This window comes from Oreochromis aureus, linkage group 1, assembly GCF_013358895.1.
Source record: "Oreochromis aureus strain Israel breed Guangdong linkage group 1, ZZ_aureus, whole genome shotgun sequence".
NCBI lineage: Eukaryota > Metazoa > Chordata > Actinopteri > Cichliformes > Cichlidae > Oreochromis > Oreochromis aureus.
The window spans coordinates 13362281-13383318 of record NC_052942.1 but is presented as its reverse complement, the minus strand read 5'-3'; the positions used below and the strand labels follow the sequence as shown (position 1 = coordinate 13383318).

Genomic DNA, 21038 nt, shown 5'->3' with positions numbered 1-21038 from the left:
AGCAATAACACATTTTTTGATTTTATGATTTCCTTTCTCAGTCACTTAGTGCTTTTTTCCCCCCCCCATCCTGTGTTTTTTTTGGGTGGTGGTTGTAACTCACTTTCATCCCTGTTCCCGTCAGTGTTTCTTTTTTGTCACTCCTCCTATATTGCTACTGTGCCCCACTTCTTTCATATTCATACTGTGATCCTTGTGCTCTTTTTCAAATTTTCACAGTTCTCCGTTTTCTATATTTGTCTCGCTCCATCCCACTCATCTTTCCTTTACCTATATTTTGTCCTCCTGTAGGCCTTTCATTTCTTTCTGTGCCCATGATGAACTGAGATATAAGGTCATGGTTGCCTGCCTTTGTGACACCAGCCTGCTGATTGTCTTTCTCTTTTCTCTTCTTTAGTCCCTTTTTCCTCCCCACCTCTCATGCTGCCTCTCCATTCCCCAAGCCTCCTGAGTGCATTAAAACTCTTTGCCTATTCTATCTGTATGTTAATGCACCCAGCCGTTGCTCCCCCCTTTCTCTTTTCTCTGCTCCACTATTTACTCTCACTTCTTATCTGTGGAAGGTAATGCAGGAGATGCACACAATAGTGTAGACACTGAACAAATAATGTTTTGTGACCATACAAAGTGACATAGTAGCTCCAGTTTGCTCATCGGGTTTCAGCATGTGGTTTGTCTAATCACTGGTGTAGCTTTTACTGACATCATTGTCACTGGGATTTTATCCTATTAGATGTTCTTAAAAAGGCTGCTGTTTGATTGCGTGCCTGCTCGTAGGTTATGTCCCTGAAGCTCGGGTTATGTCTGTTATATACTTGACGTTTTGCGCATGAAACTATCTTCTTCTATTAGGCAGCTTTATCATTGCACAGTGTAAGAAAAAAGCTTTTTAAATGGTTCATGCTATGATCCCAACGTGACCAAAGGAAGCGCAGTGTTTTGATTACAGTACCAAAGAAAAAAGGCGAAGTTAACAGAAGCTAATGGTAACAGAAGTAGTATAAGTGTGTCCTTCATTTTTATTATTGTCTGGTGAACCGTAGGGCATGTTTTAAACATCAATGCAAAACGTAGTCAGCTGACTGAAATATCCCCCAATTACTCACTGGTCACTTTGTGTTCGACTGCTCATTAATGCAAGTATCTAATCAGCCAACCACACTGCAGAAACTCATGCATTCAGACATGTAGACATGGTCAAAGCGACCCGCTAAAGTTCAAACTGAGCATCAGAGGCGTGGAAATGGTAAATGGACTCGTTCTTATATAGTGCTTCTCTACTCTACTTGAGGACTCAAAGCGCTTCATATAGCATGCCTCATTCACCCATTCACACCCACTCATGCAAACACTTTTTTTCCTGCATGTAAGCGCTTTCTATCTAATATTCACACACGCTCATTCTCTGATGAACGGATCAGAGATCTTGCCAAAGGATACTTAGCGTGCAGACTGGATACTGGATAACTGCTCTACTGTCCATCAGAATGGGCAAGAAACTTGTTTTTAAGTGACCTGGTTGGTAGTGCCAGACAGGCTCGTCTGCGTATTTTGGAAATCTGCTGGGATTTTCAGCACTTCCTTCTCAAGATTTAGAGATGGCAGTATGAAAACAGAAAGCATCCATTAAGCTACAGTTCTCTGGGTAAAAATGCTTTATTGATGTCAGAGAAGAATAGCCAGCAAGCTGATAGGCTACAACAACTTAAATAACCATTTGTTTCAACCAAGACATGCAGAAGAGAAGCAGATAAGCTACAGTAACAGACTACTGTACCAGGAGCCACTTGTCAGCTAAGAACAGGAAACTGAGGATATAATTCACCAAAACTGGTCAAAAGATTAGAAAACCGTTGCCTGGTTTGATGAGTCTCACTTTCTGTTGCTATGTTAGTATGGTAGGATCAGGACTTGGCTTGAACAACATAGCATAGCTCCAACCTGCCTTATATCAACGGTTCAGGCTGGCATGTCAGTATGGACCAAAAAAAATCTGTGAGTAATGTTTCCATTACCTCGTTGGATCTATGCTGTGAACAATTAAAGCAGTTCTGAAGTTAAAACTGGGTCCAACCCAACACTAGCAAAGTGTAACTAATGTAGTGGCCGGTGGGTGGATGTTGATAACAATAAGATAAATACTAAACAATATCAGTCTACCCAGTGACATCAGTGGGTTGTAATTTGATACATTTATTTATTAATTAAGGATAATGGACTTGATTTAATAAACTCTGGCTGAGGAATCTTTCTTCTTTAGTTAGAAAATCACATGATGAGCCATAAGAGAGGCAAGTGTGTGTGTTTTTTCTGTCCTCATACTGATGCATCTTTCATTGTGGACACCCAATCCCGTCGTCATAAGCTGAGTCAGTTGAGGAGACTTTCCGTTGGCTCGCTCCCAGGACTTTGGCTGCCGGTATTTGGTGATGACCTGTCCGGTCTGGGGTTTCTTGCTTTTGGTTCTGGCCTGGCTTATTTATTAAGCTGTGGAGCAAGAAAGAGTTGATGAGGGTTTCAAACATTTGCTTATTTCTGGGATTTACATGGACACAATATCATCATGCGTATTTGTTTCCTTCTTTTTATGTGGTTAATTTGTGCATATGAGTGAAGAAAAACTAGAGCAACGATCCGCACAACCTTATGTTGTTTGTTTGGGATTTGATGGACATTTCATTTCTCCCTCCCCCTTCTCCCTCTCCTTCGTTGTCCCTTGTTCCCCAGCCAGCAGCCTTCACGCAGCCTTTTAGCACCCTTGTCAAAGCAGTCCTCCTATTCTGCTTCTCTATTCATAGACGCACACACACACATGCACACAAATTTCATAGCCCCCTTTCAACCCCAGAGACACCAGATGAGCCCCTCAATTTTTTTCACAAAGGAACCCCCTCTTGTCTCTGACTGTCCTCAAATCTGGTTTGAACTTGCGCACACACACACACACACACACACAGAACCACAAACGCACCACAAAGACAGGAAGACACTAAATAAACTATGTTAAAATCACAGTTTGACCATTTGAATCAAAAACAGTGGATGTTTGTGATTTACTGCAACTAATTAATAGTAATCTGCCTACATCTACTTTGCTTTTTAGCTCCACTTCCCTCAGTTTGCTCATTGATTTCTCTCTATTTTAACTCACGTTAGAGAGCAGGGAAAATGTGTTAACTGTAGTTGCATGCCTTGCACTTATCATGTGTGTTAAAACTTTGGAAACAGTTTTATCGTCCGAGGAATTGGCCTGTTAATGTTTACATTGTTGCATGTGCAAAAAGGATTTTCACATGCTCGCTTGTGTATCAAAGCACCTCCTTGGAGACATGCACCAAGCCACCAGCGTCTCCTCCTCCCTAAACTTTTCTGTCTCCACCTTCCCCTTCAAATGTTTTCACATTTCACCCTTGGGTGTTCACTGATGTAAACTCCATTTACACATACTCAGACTACAGTGCTTCAACTCAAGTCATTCAGACGTCAGCCAAGTCATTTTAAATGATGGCTGAAATCAGAGTTACATATAAATCAATATATGGAGCTTGTATAATAAAAACAAAACATTATCCTTTTTAATATAACATTTCCTGATTTGACCTTTTTTGTTTAGGTGTAGAAAGAAGTTAGATAATAGTGAATGCTATTGTTTAACTGAACATGCCAACTTAATTGAAAATTAAATGGGCGTTTGTGTCATTGACTTGAGGATTAGAGAGCAAGCTATCAGTTCAAAATGTAAAGTTAGTCATTCTTCATTCTTTTTCTCCCTTTTCAATATATCCCAGAATACTTCAAAAGTTCTGGGAAAGTAATAGGTTTTTCCCCTCATTTTCTCCAGTGGTGGACATTTGTACTGTTTTTATAAAACTCCGACATAATCCAGTTTACTCATGAAAGTACCTGCACTTTATTACAACATGTTGATTTGTACTGGACTTATTATTAGATTGTATGAGAAATACCCTAGAGAGACCACTCTGGTTTGTAAGTCATAGTGTGAGGCTTATTGTGCAGTGCATATAAAACTTCATTTCCCATGCACCTTCAGTTGTATCTGCCTGTTGTATTTAACGACACTAACAGGTAACTAGCTCTGAGTGTGAATCCTGGCTACTGATTTGGTTACTTGGTTGGAAACTAAGACATGAGACTGACACTGTCACTCTTTTGGGTTTTAAACATTATTTGGTGGATATTTGAAGAACAGCAGGTTCTCTTGAAAGTAACATTAAATATGTATATTATTATGTTTTGAGGTCACATGCCACTGTAACAGTGTAGCTTTCTCTGGGAACTAAAATTGGTGCACACATCCCCACACACTGGCCATTCATACACTCACCCAGGCAGTTTCCAAAGGGAGCGAGTGATTAGCATGCAAATCTGTAAAGTCCCAGTTATTCTACCTACCTCTTTACCCTTCTCTCTTACTCTCTCTCTCTCTCTCTCTCTCTCTCTCACACACACACAGTGTTTTTTCCCAACACTATTCTAATGAGGTGATGACCAGTCTCTTGTTATAATTGCCTCAAACTCCTTTTAATTTCTTCTGAGCGTATTAATCATACATTGAGTTATTTAAAATCGCATAAATTAATCTTAGATTAAACAGACCCTTCAAAGGCGTCAAACAATTAAAGAGTTAGGTAGTATTTCCCCTGGGTGTAGGCCATTTCTATTTGAGCGGAGCAGTTGCAGGTGATTATCCCAGTTTGATATGGCCAGACGGTGATTAATGCAACTTTTAAATGAGTCCTTCCCCCAGCTCACCTCTGTCCATGCTCTGCTACAGCAGAAAGTCAGACACCTTCAATGACCTGACTAAGAAGCACTTGTTCACTCTGTGTTTAGAAACTCTTCCCTCACAGGTTTCATACTTCATTTAAGCTGCAGAGTTTTAATTATTAGACAGCCGTGTAGAAGTGCACCAGACCAAGTGCACGTGCAGTACATTCAAAATGACATATGCCAGATTGATATAACGGTCATTAGGTTAATGTAGGGTTTGTTTATTTTCTTAGGCATGTGAGCAGTGTGGTAATAAACATTTTGTCTTCAAAAATATTATATTGAACTTCTTGAAGTCTTATGCTTTATTTTCACTTCTGCTCACAGCTCATAGATATGCTTCATGTGACAGAGAACTCAGTAAAGGCTTTTTAATTAGACTATCTGCTGTGGATCCTGTTGCTTCAGATCCTTTAAATTTGATTGGAGGGGTCTAGTCACTCAAACATGCTATTATATTTATTTAGGCTGCCTCTGATGATCTCAGGTGCCAATGACTTAATTTTTATACTCTAGGCCTAAGATGATGAGAAATATCCCATAATAGACTGAGTACTTCAGCATTTAAACACTGCTACTGCATGTAATATTTAATACTGAACTATAACTTAAGTCTTTTTCAAGAAAGCAATTTTTTGTTCAGTTTTCATAAAAGCGTTATTTTTATGGATTTACTACTACTGGGGAGAAAACATATTAGGTTGAAGGCCTGGGCAAGTTTGAAACCACAATGTAAAACTGTGGAGGACAAAAAATAAAACCATGTATCATTTATCCAGCTCCTAATTTTGTAAATTCTGCACTCAGCTTTGGAGTCTCCAGTGTCATTGAAATGCAGCCAGATGCTGCTCGTTTTACATTTTCGCTTTTTCGTTTCTTCACTTTTTCCTGACACGCTTGCATTTAAATCGGAATTGCCTGACTCAAATGTATCCGCGGGCCGGATATAATTGTATCCAGCCAGCAGGCTGTACGTTTGACTCCCCTGCTTTACAGTGTGAAGTGTACTCAGAGTACTTATTCTTTGAATTATTGCTGTTTTTAAATATAATAAAGCCAAAGAGCATGATGGTACAGTGGTTAATGGTGTTCCCTCACCGTAAGAAGGTTCTAGACTATATGGACAGAAGTCCTGGTCCACATACAAATCATACCTACGGTAACGGCTCAGCCATAGAAACCCATGCTATGAAGCTCCTGCTGCACAGTATTTGTGCTGATGTTAATGCCAGGGGAGGTTCAGACCTTTGCGATTATTGACTCGGCAAAGCATTTCTGACTTTAACACACTATGCGCCTCTGCACTCGGCAACATGCTTTGTGCTACATGATGTGCCACTTTGTGTCTGAGTTGCTGTGGTTCCTAAATACTTTTATTTTGCAATAACACAACGTACAGCCGATCATGGGATGTCTAAGACACAAATTGATTTGCAGCGACGTTCTATTACAGTAAACACATTCAGTAAGCTCTTCAGAACAAGACATTCTTGTTTTCAAAGGATGCAATCAAGCACCCAACCATATCTGCATGTTTGATTTTATACACCTGTGGCAATGGGACTGAAAACACCTGAAATATAAGGTTAACAGATGTGGCCCAATACTCTTATCCATGATGGATCCTGCTGCAGAGCTGAGGCCTGTCTCTGTGAAGTTTGCATGTTTTTGCTTTGTCTTTGTGGTTTCAGTTCAATTCAGTGTTATTCATACAGCGCCAAATCACAACAACAGTCGCCTCAAGGAGCTTTATATTGTAAGGTAGACTCTACAATAATACAACAGAGAAAACCCCAAAAATCATATGACCCCCTATGAGCAAATGCTTTGGCAACAGCGGGATGAAAAACTCCCTTTTAACAGGAAGAAACCTACAGCAGAACCAGGCTCATAGAGGGGCAGCCATCTGCTGGTTGAGGGGAGGGGAGGTAGACAGGACAGAAGACATGCCATGGAAGAGAGCTTGAGATTGATAACAAGTATGATTCAGTGCAGAGAGGTCTATTAACACAAGAGTGAGAAAGGTGACTGAAGAAGAAACACTCAATGTGTCATGAGAGTCCCCCAGCAACCTACAGGTCCTTCTCAAAAAATTAGCATATTTTGATAAAGTTCATTATTTTCTGCAATGTACTGATAAACATTAGACTTTCATATATTTTAGATTTATTACACACAACTGAAGTAGTTCAAGCCTTTCATTGTTTTAATATTGATGATTTTGGCATACAGCTCATGAAATGAAATCTTCATCTCCATAAAGCTTTTCAGCAGATGGAAGCATGAAGTGCTCCAAAATCTCCTGATAGCTAGCTGCATTGACCCTGCCCTTGATAAAACACAGTGGACCAACACCAGCAGCTGACATGGCACCCCAGACCATCACTGACTGTGGGTACTTGACACTGGACTTCAGGCATTTTGGCATTTCCCTCTCCCCAGTCTTCCTCCAGACTCTGGCACCTTGATTTCCGAATGACATGCAAAGGTTGCTTTCATCCGAAAAAAGTACTTTGGACCACTGTGCAACAGTCCAGTGCTGCTTCTCTGTAGCCCAGGTCAGGCGCTTCTGCTGCTGTTTCTGGTTCAAAAGTGGCTTGACCTGGGGAATGCGGCACCTGTAGCTCATTTCCTGCACACGCCTGTACTAGGTGGCTCTGGATGTTTCTACTCCAGATGTTTCTACTTCTACTGTTTAGAGTTAATTCGTTGATTCAGATGATTAGGTTAATAGCTCGTTTAGTGAACCTTTTCATGATATGCTAATTTTTTGAGATAGGAATTTTGGGTTTTCATGAGCTGTATGCCAAAATCATCAATATTAAAAGAATGAAAGGCTTGAACTACTTCAGTTGTGTGTAATGAATCTAAAATATATGAAAGTCTAATGTTTATCAGTACATTGCAGAAAATAATTAACTTTATCACAATATGCTAATTTTTTGAGAAGGACCTGTACACCTATTGCAGCATAACTAAGGGAGGATTCAGGGTCACCTGATCCAGCCCAGCTATATGCTTTAGCAAAAAGGAAAGTTTTAAGTTGCCTCCTGAATCCAAACTGCAAGCTGGTTCCATAGAAGAGGGGCCTGAAAGTTGAAGGTTCTGCCTCCCATTCTACTTTAAAATACTCTAGGAACCACATGCAAGCCCGCAGTCCAAGAGCGACGTCCTCTAATGGGGTGATATGGTACTATAAGGTCATTAAGATAAGATGGGGCCTGATTATTTAAGACCTTGTATGTGAGGACCAGCATTTTGAATTCAATCCTGGATTTAACAGGAATGCAGCCAATGCAGGAGAAATCTGGTCTCTCTTTCTAGTCCCTTTCAGGACTCTTGCTGCAGCATTTTGGATTAACTGAAGACTTTTCATGGAGTTTTTAGGACATCCTGATTATAACAAATCACAGTAGTCCAGCGTAGCAGTAATAAATGCATGAACTACTTTTTCAGCATCAATCTGAGACAGAATATTTCTAATTTTAGAGATATTGTGCAAATGGAAGAAAGCAGTCCTACATATTTGTTTAGTATGTGCATTGTAGGACATATCCTGGTCAAAGATTTCTCACAGTGTTACTGGAGGCCAAGGTAATGATCCAAGTATCTGGTTAGATACCATATTTCTGAGATTTTTAGGGCCAAGTACAATAACCTCAGTTTAATCTTAATTTAAAAGCAGAAAGTTAGAGGTCATTCAGGTCTTTGTGTCTTTAAGACATTCCTGCAGTTTAACTAATTGGTGGGTGTTATCTGGCTGCATGGATAGATAGAGCTGGGTGTCATCTGCATAGCAGTGAAAATGCATGCTATGCCTTCTGATGATACTGCCTAAGGAAAGCATGTATCATGTAAACAGAATTGGTCCTAGCACAGAACCCTGTGGAACTCCATAATTAACTTTATTGTGTGAAGAGGACATTTGCATGACCAAATTGGACTCTATTAGATAGATATGATTCAAACCATTACAGTGCAGTACCTGTAATACCTACAGTATGCTCTAGTTTCTCTAATAAAAAATATTATGGTTTACAGTATTGAACACTGCACTGAGGTCTAGCAGGACAAGCACAGAGATGAGTCCACTGTCAAAGGCCATAAGAAGATCATTTGTAACCTTCACTAAAGCTGTTTCTGTGCTGTGCTGAGCTCTGAAACCTGACTGAAACTCTTCAAATAAGCCATTCCTCTGCAGATGATCTGTTAGCTGTTTGACAACTACTCTTTCAAGGATTTTTGATATAAAAGGAAGGTTGGAGATTGGCCTGTAATTAGCTAAGACGGCTGGGTCAAGAGATGGCTTTTTAAGTAACCCCAGCTTGGAAGACTGTGGTACATAGCCAATTATTAGAGATAAGAAGAAGAAATTTTATTTAAAAGCGCCTTTCAAGAAACCCAAAGACGGTTAACAGTAGAATAAGACACATCGTAGAACAATGACAAAACAAAGAACAATTTTAAAAAAACACAAGATAAAATAAACAAACAGTGAGTTCACAGATAGGTTGATCATATTTAAAATTGAAGGATTAATTAATGGCAGGATTTCTTTGAGCAGTCTTGTAGGAATGGGATCTAAAATACACGTTGATGGTTTGGAGAAAGTAATTACTGAAGTTAACTCTGAAAGATCAATTGGAGAAAAAGATTCTAAATAAATATCAGTGGTACTGCATGTACCATAATGTTAGAATGAATGGCTCTGACTTGGCTCTGCATGAGACTCACGTCTGGCTTTTTGTCAGGCTGGCTAACGCGCTGAAGAGAGACCTAGGGTTGTTCTTATTTTCTTCAATTAATGATGAATAGTAAGATGTTCTAGCTTTACAGAGGGTTTTTTTTTTATCAAGCAGCAAATTACTTTTCCAGGCTAAATGATGATCTTCTAAATTTGTGATATGCCATTTCCTCTCCAGCTTGCGCGTTATCTGCTTCAAGTACTTCTGATTTGAAGCTCTCTTTTGAACAGGAGCTACAGTATCCAGAGTCATAAGTAATGAAGAAGTAAAATTATTAACAAGATAATCGACTTCTATGGGAGTAGCGTTCAGGTAGCTGCTCTGCTCCAAGTTGGTACAAGGCATTAAAGATGATAACAGTGGGTGAAATTTATCCTTAGTTACAGCATCTAGTGTGATAAAATCTATTCTCCACTGCTGTGTAATCCATTATTCTAAATTTAAACGTTTTCAGGAAAGGATCAGATTCTCACTGGGTGCCCAGTTCAAAGACATGCATGTTAGGTTAATTGGTGTAGGTGTGGATGTGGGAGTTTGTGGTTGTCTGTCTGTGTGTGTGTTAGCCCAGTGTTGGGCGGGTGACCTGATCAGGACATTTCTCAACGTTTTTTTTGTGTAGGATTAAATTTTCAGATTTAGGTTCATACTTGACCATGGAAACAGTTTACTCGCTCTCCTTGAACTTTTGATGTTTAGTTTCATTTTGTGGACTTCCTGTGATGTCTTGTATACACTGTTTACTTCTTTTTTTCCTCATTTTAATCATAATTCATCTATTCCTCGGGTGTGATGGGACGTGATGAGAGAATAGAGGCTAAAAGAGTGCTACGAGAAGTACCTTCATCGAGGTCAAATTCCAGCAGATGTCTCTGGCCTTTAGGGTTAATTTCTAGAGCGGAGGTTGGAGAGCCTGATTTTAAAAACATTACTCAGGACTTCCTTCTTTATTTCTGTATCACTCCCTCTCTACTGAGGGAAGGAAGAATGATTGATGAGATGGGTATTCAGCACATAGGGGCACCCAGGAGCGTCCATTCCACCCGTCTCATACTGACACACACACACACACACACACACACACACACACACACACTCACGCACGCTTACAATGATATGAGAGTAATTAACCTCAGACTGTGTTAACCCCAGCTGGCCATTAGAAGGACAACAGGATTGATGGGACTCCCCCCTAGTCCTTAACAATCTCTACATTTTGTGCATGATTAAAACACACTGCAAAGTGTTTCCATTTTCTTTGAAGTGTTCACAAAGGAAACGGCAGCGAGCAGAGAAAGCAGAAAAGTCAAAAATCAAACAAATCCTGAAAATCCTGATACTGTCTTTTTTTAAAAAAAAGTTATCACTGTATTCCCCCTCAGTGTGATTTTTATTTTTATGAACATAATTGTCACATATTTCCCCGTGTAACCACAAATAGACAAGAAGGCTCTCAGGAGGAAAAAAGTGGACCAGCCTGTCCTACTTTATCACTAATCTTATATTGTCTGCACCAGTTTGGGTGTTGCTGGCGGGTATTAAAGACCCCAGAAGAAACAGCTGACAACAACATTACTCACCTTGGAGTCACTTTCTGCCTCAAATTTGAATCACACTAGTAATGTCATTTTTGCAGGGAGATGTTCTTTTCATATTGACAAGATTTGCATTTTGCTTTTGACCTACAGCCCTGCAGATCAAGGAAATATAAATGTTAAAGTTTTATTTTAAAGAAATGTTCAGGTTGGCAAAGAAGATAGAACTCATCTTGATGTTTTAAGGTCAATATTAATATGCGGCAGTTTAAAATAAAATCACTGTAGCTGGCTATGTGTTCTGTTTATGTAACACTTGACGTAGATTTGGATACAAAGTTTAATAAGACTGTCGGTGTGTGATGGTCACAAATTGCAGTTAAGGGCTCAATAACACAGCCATAGAGACTCGTTGGCAACCACTTAGCTGCTCCTGGTCGCTAGTGAAAAGTGTGTATTCACTGTTTCTTAGATGGCAGTTGCTGGGTGAGATTGGTCACAGATCGGGGTGCTGCAAACCAGTTGTGGGATTCATACTTTTCTCTAGCAACCACTGGTTGCCAAGGGGATTGCTGACTGGGCTGTAGATGTGACTTGAGAATGCAGGTTTATCCCTCTTGGTCGGTGATTGCCAGATTGGTGCCAGTAGGCCTCTGAGTCTGTGGGACTGATGCTTGAGGCAGACTGGGTCATGTTTTCCTTTGCAGGTATTTATACTAGAAATAAAATTTGACTTGATGTTGGCCAAAAAAGAGACAGGTGGAGATCAATCCTGATTAATTTCTTCATAAATTAATGGGCAGAAGTCTCTGGTTAGCCCTCAGAAACATAGATGTAAGCATCATAATTGCATTAACTCTTTAACCCTTTAAAGACTGTTGAGATTAACCCTTGAAGCTCTCGTCTTAACTGAACTTCTAAATTGGTTTCTGTCATATTTCAGGCCTGCTTATTGAACAAAATGACTTGGTTTCCATCAGAAGTTAGTGAGTTTGGTCTCTGCCTATGCAGTTACTCTTGGAAACATGGAAACTATTCGAATGTTCATCAAATCGTGCCTTTATTGATATATACAGTACTCAGGGCATCAGATGTGGTCTTCATGGAGGAAAGATTCAAAGGTGACTAAATGTTTGTACAGACTACATGCTGCTAACATGGCTGAAATCAAACTCTTCAGTATTGGTACTGTATTTAAGTGACTTTCAATATATTTTTTATTTTGTTATGTTGTTTTGTTTTAATCATTGGCTGATGTATGTTATTGTCGCCTGTTATCCCAGATGCATTAACGTAGCTCTGTGACAAGAAAAAAGTGGAGCGTGTGTCTTTGTCTTTTTGCTGAGATTGATCTTCTTACTTAGAACCGAACTCCTCCAAACGGCGTGCAACACTGACAGCTTCTTGTTGTTCAGGACAGAAATCACTGAGATCAGTGTTGACAAGTTCATTTAAACCGGCCGGCCAGAGCGCTGTTTACCTAATTGGACATCTAGACACTCAAATAAAATTCCTGGTTAGTCCGAGTTGATTTGTCTCATTTGCAGCCTCCTCCCCTCTCACCTCTTGACCCTCTGTGACCTCTGCAACCTCTGGTCCACAGTCCTCCAGATGAGTCTGGTTACTGGGACCGCTGACATGTGACATCTCTGTTTAAGTCCTGCAGCAGTAACAAGTGAATGCTGCTGGAGTCTGACGGCTCGATGGGCTACAGGGTCGTGTTGTTGGGATTCCCGAAGCACAAGAAGGCTTCAGAGTTATTCTTTATTTTTTATGGAAAATGTGTTCAGAAGGAGCGTTCATGAGGGGGGTCTGTTTCTGCCATGGCTATCTTTTATTACAAAGCTCATCCCACATCCTGTTATGACTCACGTAGCTCATTAAACTCAAAAGATATTTGTTTGAAATGCTCTGACAAGCCATTACTTAAGTGTTCTGTCTTTAAAACCAAATCTGTTGGACATTAATATTTAAGAGGGTTTTATGATGTTCCCGTTTAAGTTGTTTGCATTTTATCATTTTGTGAATCATGACTCAGATGCAAGTAGCTGCTACACCATACACTTCGCATAAAGATGTAATAATGTTTGTGGCTCCAATCTGTTTGATAATAAAATAATATTGTAAAATGGGTGGAAACATTTGAGTTTTCTTTTTTTTTTTATGAGAAAGCTCATTACTTGTGTTTTTACAGCCACTTTGGTTCATTTTTTACCACATAGCAGTTATTATGAAGGTCATATATGTTGTATTTATTTTTATGTTTGTTAAAAAAGTGAAAAGTATGATTTACCATTTAATCCAGTAAGTTTTGTTGGAAAAAAAAAAAAAAGTAAATTATTAGTAGAACCTTAATTTAATTGGTTCATTTTGATTCCCAGCAGCCTTTATTTACTTACAAATACCTTTTTATTTCTTAAAATTGAACTTTGAGTCTTTAAATGCGCTCGCTTTGTTCTCCACAACCTTTTCTTAGATTTTCTAAATAAAATCATTAAGCGCTTGTGTTTTTCCTTCATACAGGATCATCCCTTCATCATACAGTATAACGATGGAAATGCGGAGGTGGTGTCGATGTGGGTGTGCCGCTGTCTGGAGGAGAGGCGAGCTCAGCTGGCTCAGGGACGCATGTGACTTCTTCCTGTTGGCAAACTGTGGTGGACCCGAACGTTTGATCCCAAACACACATCAAAGGATTCAGGGTCAAATACGCCCACGCGCACTGTACAAGTACCTTATTATGAATGGACCGAAATCACTAGATGTTACTTTATGTGAACGATTCTTGATGGAACAGACACCCAGGAGCGCGCTCCGTTGAACTGAATATTAATCTCTGCATCGACGGGTCTGCACATGGAGATCCTTTCCATTTCAAGAGAATCCCAAAAAGCAGTGACCATTAAAGTCGGCTGAACGGAGATCGATGGTCCTGATTTTAAAGGATCAGAGACGAAAAGAAACTTCAAAGCACAAGACTCGGGCGCGCTGGTGGAGTTACGCTCTGCGACGATGATGGCATCCCAAATAGCCGTCTTGTGCTTTACTGTTGACAGCCCTCCCATGAATGTTAAGGTTTTTTGCCTGTGAGTAACTACCCATCTGTGTGCCTATTTTTCCAGTGCTATAATTTCTTACCTCAGCAAACTTGATTTGTCACTGCAATATCAAGACACCCCACCCCTACCCCTGAAAATGTACTTACTTTTAGCTCCTGGAGTTGAACATCTGCATAGAGTTTTTCCTGAACCGGTGAGGCTGAGTGTCACCTGCTATATTCTAGAAGCCATTAAGACTGAAGGAAAATACAGCTAAAAGCATAATCTCCCCTTACAAAGCACCACTGTTTAAAATGCTCTTTTATTCACGTTGTGACCACTAAGTTGCTTTAGAATAAAATGTCATTTATTATTCCGAATTAGACATTTCACTGGGTTGCCTAAGAGATCGCTTTATTTTGCTGTAAAGGGAAAATGTTAATGCAGTGTACTTGACACCAAAGACGATATAGACGGTGAATTATATTGATTTTTCATGAATGAGGCAAATGTAAGAGGCCGAGTGACTAAAATGAATTGTTTCAGAAAGGTTTTTATGAAATGTGTAATGCTTAAGTGCAATTAACTGGCATTGCTTCCACGTATTCACAGCCAACGTAGCTTACAATGGCGCGACCCGCACGGCGTGTGAATCTATGGAAACAAATGCAACGGGAAAAAACAAACAAAACATGAGCCAGCGGTTTATTATAATTCAGTTCAACGCGGTTTCATCCTTTAAGTTGTAAATCAACAACCTTTATGAATGATCAGAAACTGAAAGTGCATGTTTATTGAAGCGTCACAGATGGGTAATCGTGTTATTCTTAATGTGGGAAATGCTGAAGGCTGCTGTGTTATTGAGTTTTGATCATTTTGCACTTCATGTCAAAAATGGACAAACAATTAGCAGGTTTGTTAGCAGTGACCGTAAAGCTCCGAACAGGCTGCTTACCTGTGCGTGGCATTCACGGATCCTCCTTTTTATTTCAGCACCCACGTTAGAGCAGCTGCACAGCCTGCATGAGACCCACGTCTGATTGAACCTCCTCATGTAACAAAATTAGGCAAATACTGCTCTTTTCTCATGGTAAAAAGTGGCAGCACAAACGCTGTGGACGTGCACTTACAGTTTAAGGTTTGAGTCCATCATGTAGAGGTAAGAGTAGGTGAGGTCAATCACAAGTCCAAATAGAACAGGTTTTTAAACCCATGTGACTGATTAAAATTTGTGTAGAAATCCATATTGGAGCATTTAAACTGCAATTTAATTAATGTTCATATTTGAGTATTTCTCACACACAAAAACAATGAAAAAACCAAAAATGTCTTGAAATACAGTGTAAGCTATGTACTGCATGCTTTCGGTACAGTCGCTGTACCGCAGCCGATGTTCCAGCTGTGAACATCAGACAAACACTGGACGTTTATCGAGTGGAAGTTGTGATTGCGCCCTCTTCTGATTTCCGTGAATTTGATGTGGTCACACCTTAAATTATGTTTAATATCAGTTTAACTGATCTGGTATGAAAAACATGACATCACAGTGTGGTTTTTATTATTATCATTATTATTATTATTATTGTGTTACAGCAGGTAAATCTTTTTTTAAGATATTTTTCTGCCTTTATTAGATGGAAACAGTTGAGACAGAACAGTTGAGGAATGACATGAAACAGCTGCGGTCAGAACTTCACGAGTCCTCCCACCATAAATCATTTATTGCCACTATTTGCCTCAAAAGCCTGCAAAAGGAAGTCCAACCTTTTACAAGTTGATTTTTTTGTCTAGTTTAGTTTTTTAGAAGAAATGTCTGTGCAAGATGCCATTTATTTTCCTAAAGTCCTCACCACTCTTGTAACTGGTGAAAAGTATAATATGAAGATGTTCCAGTTGCTGAAATGTCATCAATGGGGATTTTTCAACAGTTTCACAAGGAGTAGTATATGTTTTCTGCATTATACTCTGTTTTTAATCAGCACTTAATACTGTACATTGGTGGGACATCCACATGATACTAGGCTGCCCTGCTCATGAACAGTGTGGTGGCTTTTCTTGCAAAGCAAATGAAACCATGAAGATGGCAACATTTCACATTTCTGAAAAGATGTGCACTGTGATGATTCAGAAATGGTCTCACAGACTTTTAAGTAAGAATCTGTCATAAATTTTAAAAAAAAAAAAAGCTCCTCTCTCGCTCTGTTTCTCTTGTTTCCTCCTAAACTTCAGAACAAGTCAGTGATGAGACCCAGCAGAGATACTCGTGCTGTGATGTTGCTGTCTGACTATGGCCTTCCTGTAATTATCCATGTTGGCACATATTCCAGCCATAATAAATAAAATGTATTTAAACGGTAACTTGGCTACATGTGAATTTTTATCGTTCCCTTGACATTTGACTGTTGAAGGCTGCTGCTTCTCAGTCAGGGTTTTATTTTGAAGGAAAAACGAGGTGCATCAGTTTAAAGGCGTAGTTCTGTGATGATTTAACGCTTTAATATAAATATCCTTCTGACTTATCCAGCACTTATTTTGGGCAGCTTGTTTTTTTTGGTTTTGTTTTTTTTACTTTTCTGTTTCTGTGGGGGAATTGTAGATCTTTTCAAGTCTGGCTATGAACTATGAAGGAACAAGCTGATCATAAAGTTAATTTGTGCAGCTAAAAAGCTAAAGCTGTGGTCCATCTCCATGATGTGTGAAACATTAAGTAAACTGAGTGTCTCTTGTTGAATTTAAGCAAACACCTCAACACATACCTTTACAAAGGCTGCAAGACTGTTTCATCATGCTACCGTCACCTGGTTGGACAACATGGCACAATGAAAATTAGTGCGACTGCATGCAATGAGCATCTCAGGGACTAGGCCTACAATCACTCGCAGTCTGTTGTTGTCTACAAAGCAGATTTGGTGCTTTGGTGCAGGATGCACAAAGTTACACAGCATTCAGAAACCTTGCTTTTATATGAGAATAGAATCAGAGAAGAGACACGTAGCAGTTGTGCTTATTGGCAACCTGCTTGTATTTATAAATTGGACGACAATTATTTGCCAATCTGTCCCAGAGTGACTGCAGTCATTCCGTTGGACCACAGCTGTTTGGAGACAGGTTGCCTCCCACCAGGCAAACTATGCAATGCAACTCCACCTCTGAGCAACCAGCTGTTCACCGCAACTACATGCAAGAAAAAAAATGTAAATGCAATGCAAAGACCCGGCCATCGCGTTATTACTCTAGTGTGATCGAGCCATTAGACAGCACTGGTTCTAGCCTGACGTCCCTAATAAACTGTCAACAGATGATAAAGCATAACCAGCCTGACTGTGTTTTTTATTCCAATTATAATACCTAGACATTAAAAGTCTTTAGGACACGGCCCAAACTCTTCTCGCGGTGTAAAGTATGTAAGAAAATGAGGCTTTCTTCATTAGGAGTTTGACATTTACACGTCTTGCCATAGAATGACCCAAACCTGAAAGCACCCATCTCTCCTAAGTTCATTTATAATTTGCATTTCATAATTAATCTCAGTCAACCTTTAATTAACATCTGCTTTATTCTTGGTTATTAATTTGTGCCATAGCCTGGGAAAAGCAGCTCAGCACAGACAAACGCAATCCCACAGAATGACTGTATTTAGATAACGTTTTATTTTTCCTCTTAAAGCATCAAGGACATCCTCGACTTTCCTTTTCCTCAACTTAAAAAGAAACAACACATTCACGAAGGAGACCTTTGGATAACCCGGCACACCTTCTGCTTCTGGTGTTAAACTTCATTACCTCCAAAACAAAAAGTTCTTATCTCTGCTGTAAGCCCTTTGTAGTATATTAGATGAGGAAAAGTAAAAACATGGATGTTTGCCCACAGAAGTCAAGACTTCCAACTGATCCTGATAGAACGATGTTATGAATTAATTCATGTTTTCATAAAGCACACCAGTAAAAACAAAAGCCAGGAAATTTCTATGGTACAGTGCATTCATAAATACATCACTGCTGCCTCATAATGATACAAATGCTTAGATGTGAAGACTCTGGATCTGAAGGATGCGGTCATGAAAGATCTCCAAACAAGAATGTCACAGAATTTAAAATATACTAATGCAACCCAGAGCTCAGATAAATGCAATGGTTGTTCACAGTGGACATACTGTAGATGGCTTCTTTCACTCCTCTTTCAAACCATCTGCCTTCTCTTCCAAAATATGAACATTGGCATCCTCAAAGTGACCTTTGCCCTTTAGATGCAGATGGACAGCCAAGTCTTGTCCCGTGGAGGTGGCTCTTCTATGCTGTGCCATGCGTTTATGAAGTGGCTGCTTGGTCTCTCCAGTGTACTCAATAAACTCATATTTTATTCCCAATTAAAAAAAAAGTCTGTATATGTCAGGGATGTCTAACCCTTAACATTTATGATGGCACAGTGCTGAGCCCATGCAGTCATCTAAATGCCTGTTTTTAATGCACTGCCGCCTGAAGGCCTGAAGATCACAGGTGTCCAATGCTGATTTTCAGCCTCGTCCTTTGCGCACAGAGATTTCTCCAGATTCTCTGAACCTTTTTGCCATATTATGCACTGCAGATAATGAATAATGCAAAGTTTTACACTGAGGAGCATTTTTCTGAAATTGTTTCATATTTTTTTGGCAGATTGAACCTTGCTCTTTTTATACCCACCGATGTTACTGAGCTGTTGCCACTTAACCTAATTAGTTGTAAAAATTTCCTCCAGCTGTTTCTTTTTACCACTCCTTACTTTTCCGGCATTATGTTGCCCTCATTCCAACTTTTCTAAGACACGTAGCTCCAATCAAATACAAATTCAGTTAATATTTTTCATGATATATTAAAAAGTCTCAAATTAAGCGTTTGTTATTTTGTGAATAAATCATTCAAAAGTCATTGCATTCCTTTCTTATTTACCTTTTACACAGGATTCCAACTTTTTTTTTTTCAATTGTGGTCGTAGCCTTTTGAAAACTATTAAAACTATCTAATTGTGTACACACATTTATTTTAGTTTCTAAGTGAATAAAAAAAAACCCTGTTAATTATCTGAGTGTCCATCTGGTGCCACGAAAGGTCAAAATCTGATTTGTTTTTCCTCCATCTTTGCTGACAGTTGAACTGTGCCAGACGAGATGTTTCCTCATTTCTATTCTGATGCAAAGTTAACTTACACCCTGTCAGGGTTTAAGTCAGTGACCCCCTCCCAGACCTCTGAGCTAAAGACAAGCAGCAAAATCTAATGGAAGATGAGACAACTCCTGTGATCACTGAAACAGTAGACAAGGTTGTCTCAATGAAGTGCTCAAATAAGAGTGCAAACAGTGTTTATCATTCATGAAAGGTACAGTTTGAGATTACATTACTTTATCCAGAACCTCAAATAAAAGAGACAATTTTGAGATTGGTGTATAATTACAGGGTGCAAATTAGGTGAATTTAGCAGTGGGTGAATAACCGCATGTTTTAAAGAGAATTTATTTAAAATCTGCCGGGTTAAAGGTGGGAAATGCTTTGAGCAGACCGGTGTGATGATGTCTTGGAAGCAGGAGGAGCAGTTCTTTGTTAGACTCCACTCTCACTGAAAATGTAATTGGATGAAACTGTTAAAACGAAGCAGAATTAACACGGGGAATAGACCGAACTCAAGGATCAGGCTGGATGCGGTAACTGTTTCTCCACCTCGTTTACAGAATTAGTGAGAAGGTTTTCAGATTGCTTTGCGTTGAGGAAAAGAGGATGAGGGTCCACCAGTAACAGAATCAGTTACTTCAACAACTACTTTTTGATTGAGGTTAGAAAAGTAAACCAATCTTGTGTATTTAACATCAGTCTGATGAGTTTTGAACAGTAACTTGTGCTGTTTTTAACTCGTCGCGCTTCAGAATTTCTTCATTTAAAGGTTTAATTGTAGTCTTTCAGTCAGGGGAATTTATTGAATTTTTGTTTCTTTTGCAGTTTGGTTGAAGGTGGATATGTACTGACTGTTAAACAGTGTATCTGAACTCGTGCAGTTTAATGGTAATTGAAACAAATCATAGCTTTTAAGTGCAAAATTAGCGTTATGAATGTGAGAACTAGATATATAAATACAAAAAAAAATAAAAAACAGACAGAGATAAGCCTCAGTTAGAGGCTTAATGCACATAAAAATCAATTCAATTATTATTAATGAAGGACTTATTGACAAAATATCTTCCATTTATTTGACCCTAGACAAGGCTATCCTGCCTGTAGACTTGAGTTGGACTGACAGTATTGACGAAGGAAATGACTTTAAAACATGAAAACTGCCAATAAGACGTGCACCCTGACACTGTGTTTGTATCTTTTTGCCATGTTTAAAATCTTGTACATCTCCACAGTGGGAATTAACAAAACCACTGGAACAACAGCAAGTTTCTGAATCCAGAAGGGCTCAATTCATATGGAAATATACATTTTAAATCCACCAATAACTACTACTTGAAAACAGCTAAGAACTCTGTAAAAAGTGATTAGCCCAGTGAGCAGTCAAGCTAGCACATAAGCGGTCCAGTGAGTTAATTCCAGATCCAGATGTCCAATGACTAAAATATTTTTCTCTATTTAAATATGTAATTTAAATGTGTATGTGTATGTTTTCGCGACCCCGCCCTCTCCCTGATGCTATCCCTAAATTTAGCTAGCCCCCAGTAGGCCCCCAACCAACTTTCCGCTAAGCTAGCAACCAATCAAACTGCCTCCTTCCTGCCCCAACTTTCAGCTAGCACCTTCCCACCTAGTCCTGGCCTCAAAAGACAGCTGCTTTTTAAAATGTCCTTCAGAAGGAAGTGTGGGTTTGGGATAAATTGCACTTCTCGACGGCTTAACAGTCTGTTGATGAGTCAGGCAATGCCACACCTGTCCACAGGAGGCTACTTCCACCTCACGCGGCTAACCTGT

General features: G+C 39.4%; 1 protein-coding gene across 1 annotated transcript in view; it reads left to right on the top strand.

The window, feature by feature from the left end:
• map2k5 (mitogen-activated protein kinase kinase 5) overlaps positions 1-16274 on the top strand; it is a 58350-nt gene extending 42076 nt beyond the window's left edge. Inside the window, exon 22 of the mRNA XM_031744574.2 lies at positions 13592-16274. Within this exon, the coding sequence (XP_031600434.1) occupies positions 13592-13702 (111 nt within the window). The 3' untranslated portion in view covers positions 13703-16274. The remainder of the gene's footprint in view (positions 1-13591) is intronic.
• The last annotated feature ends 4764 nt before the right edge of the window (positions 16275-21038 follow it).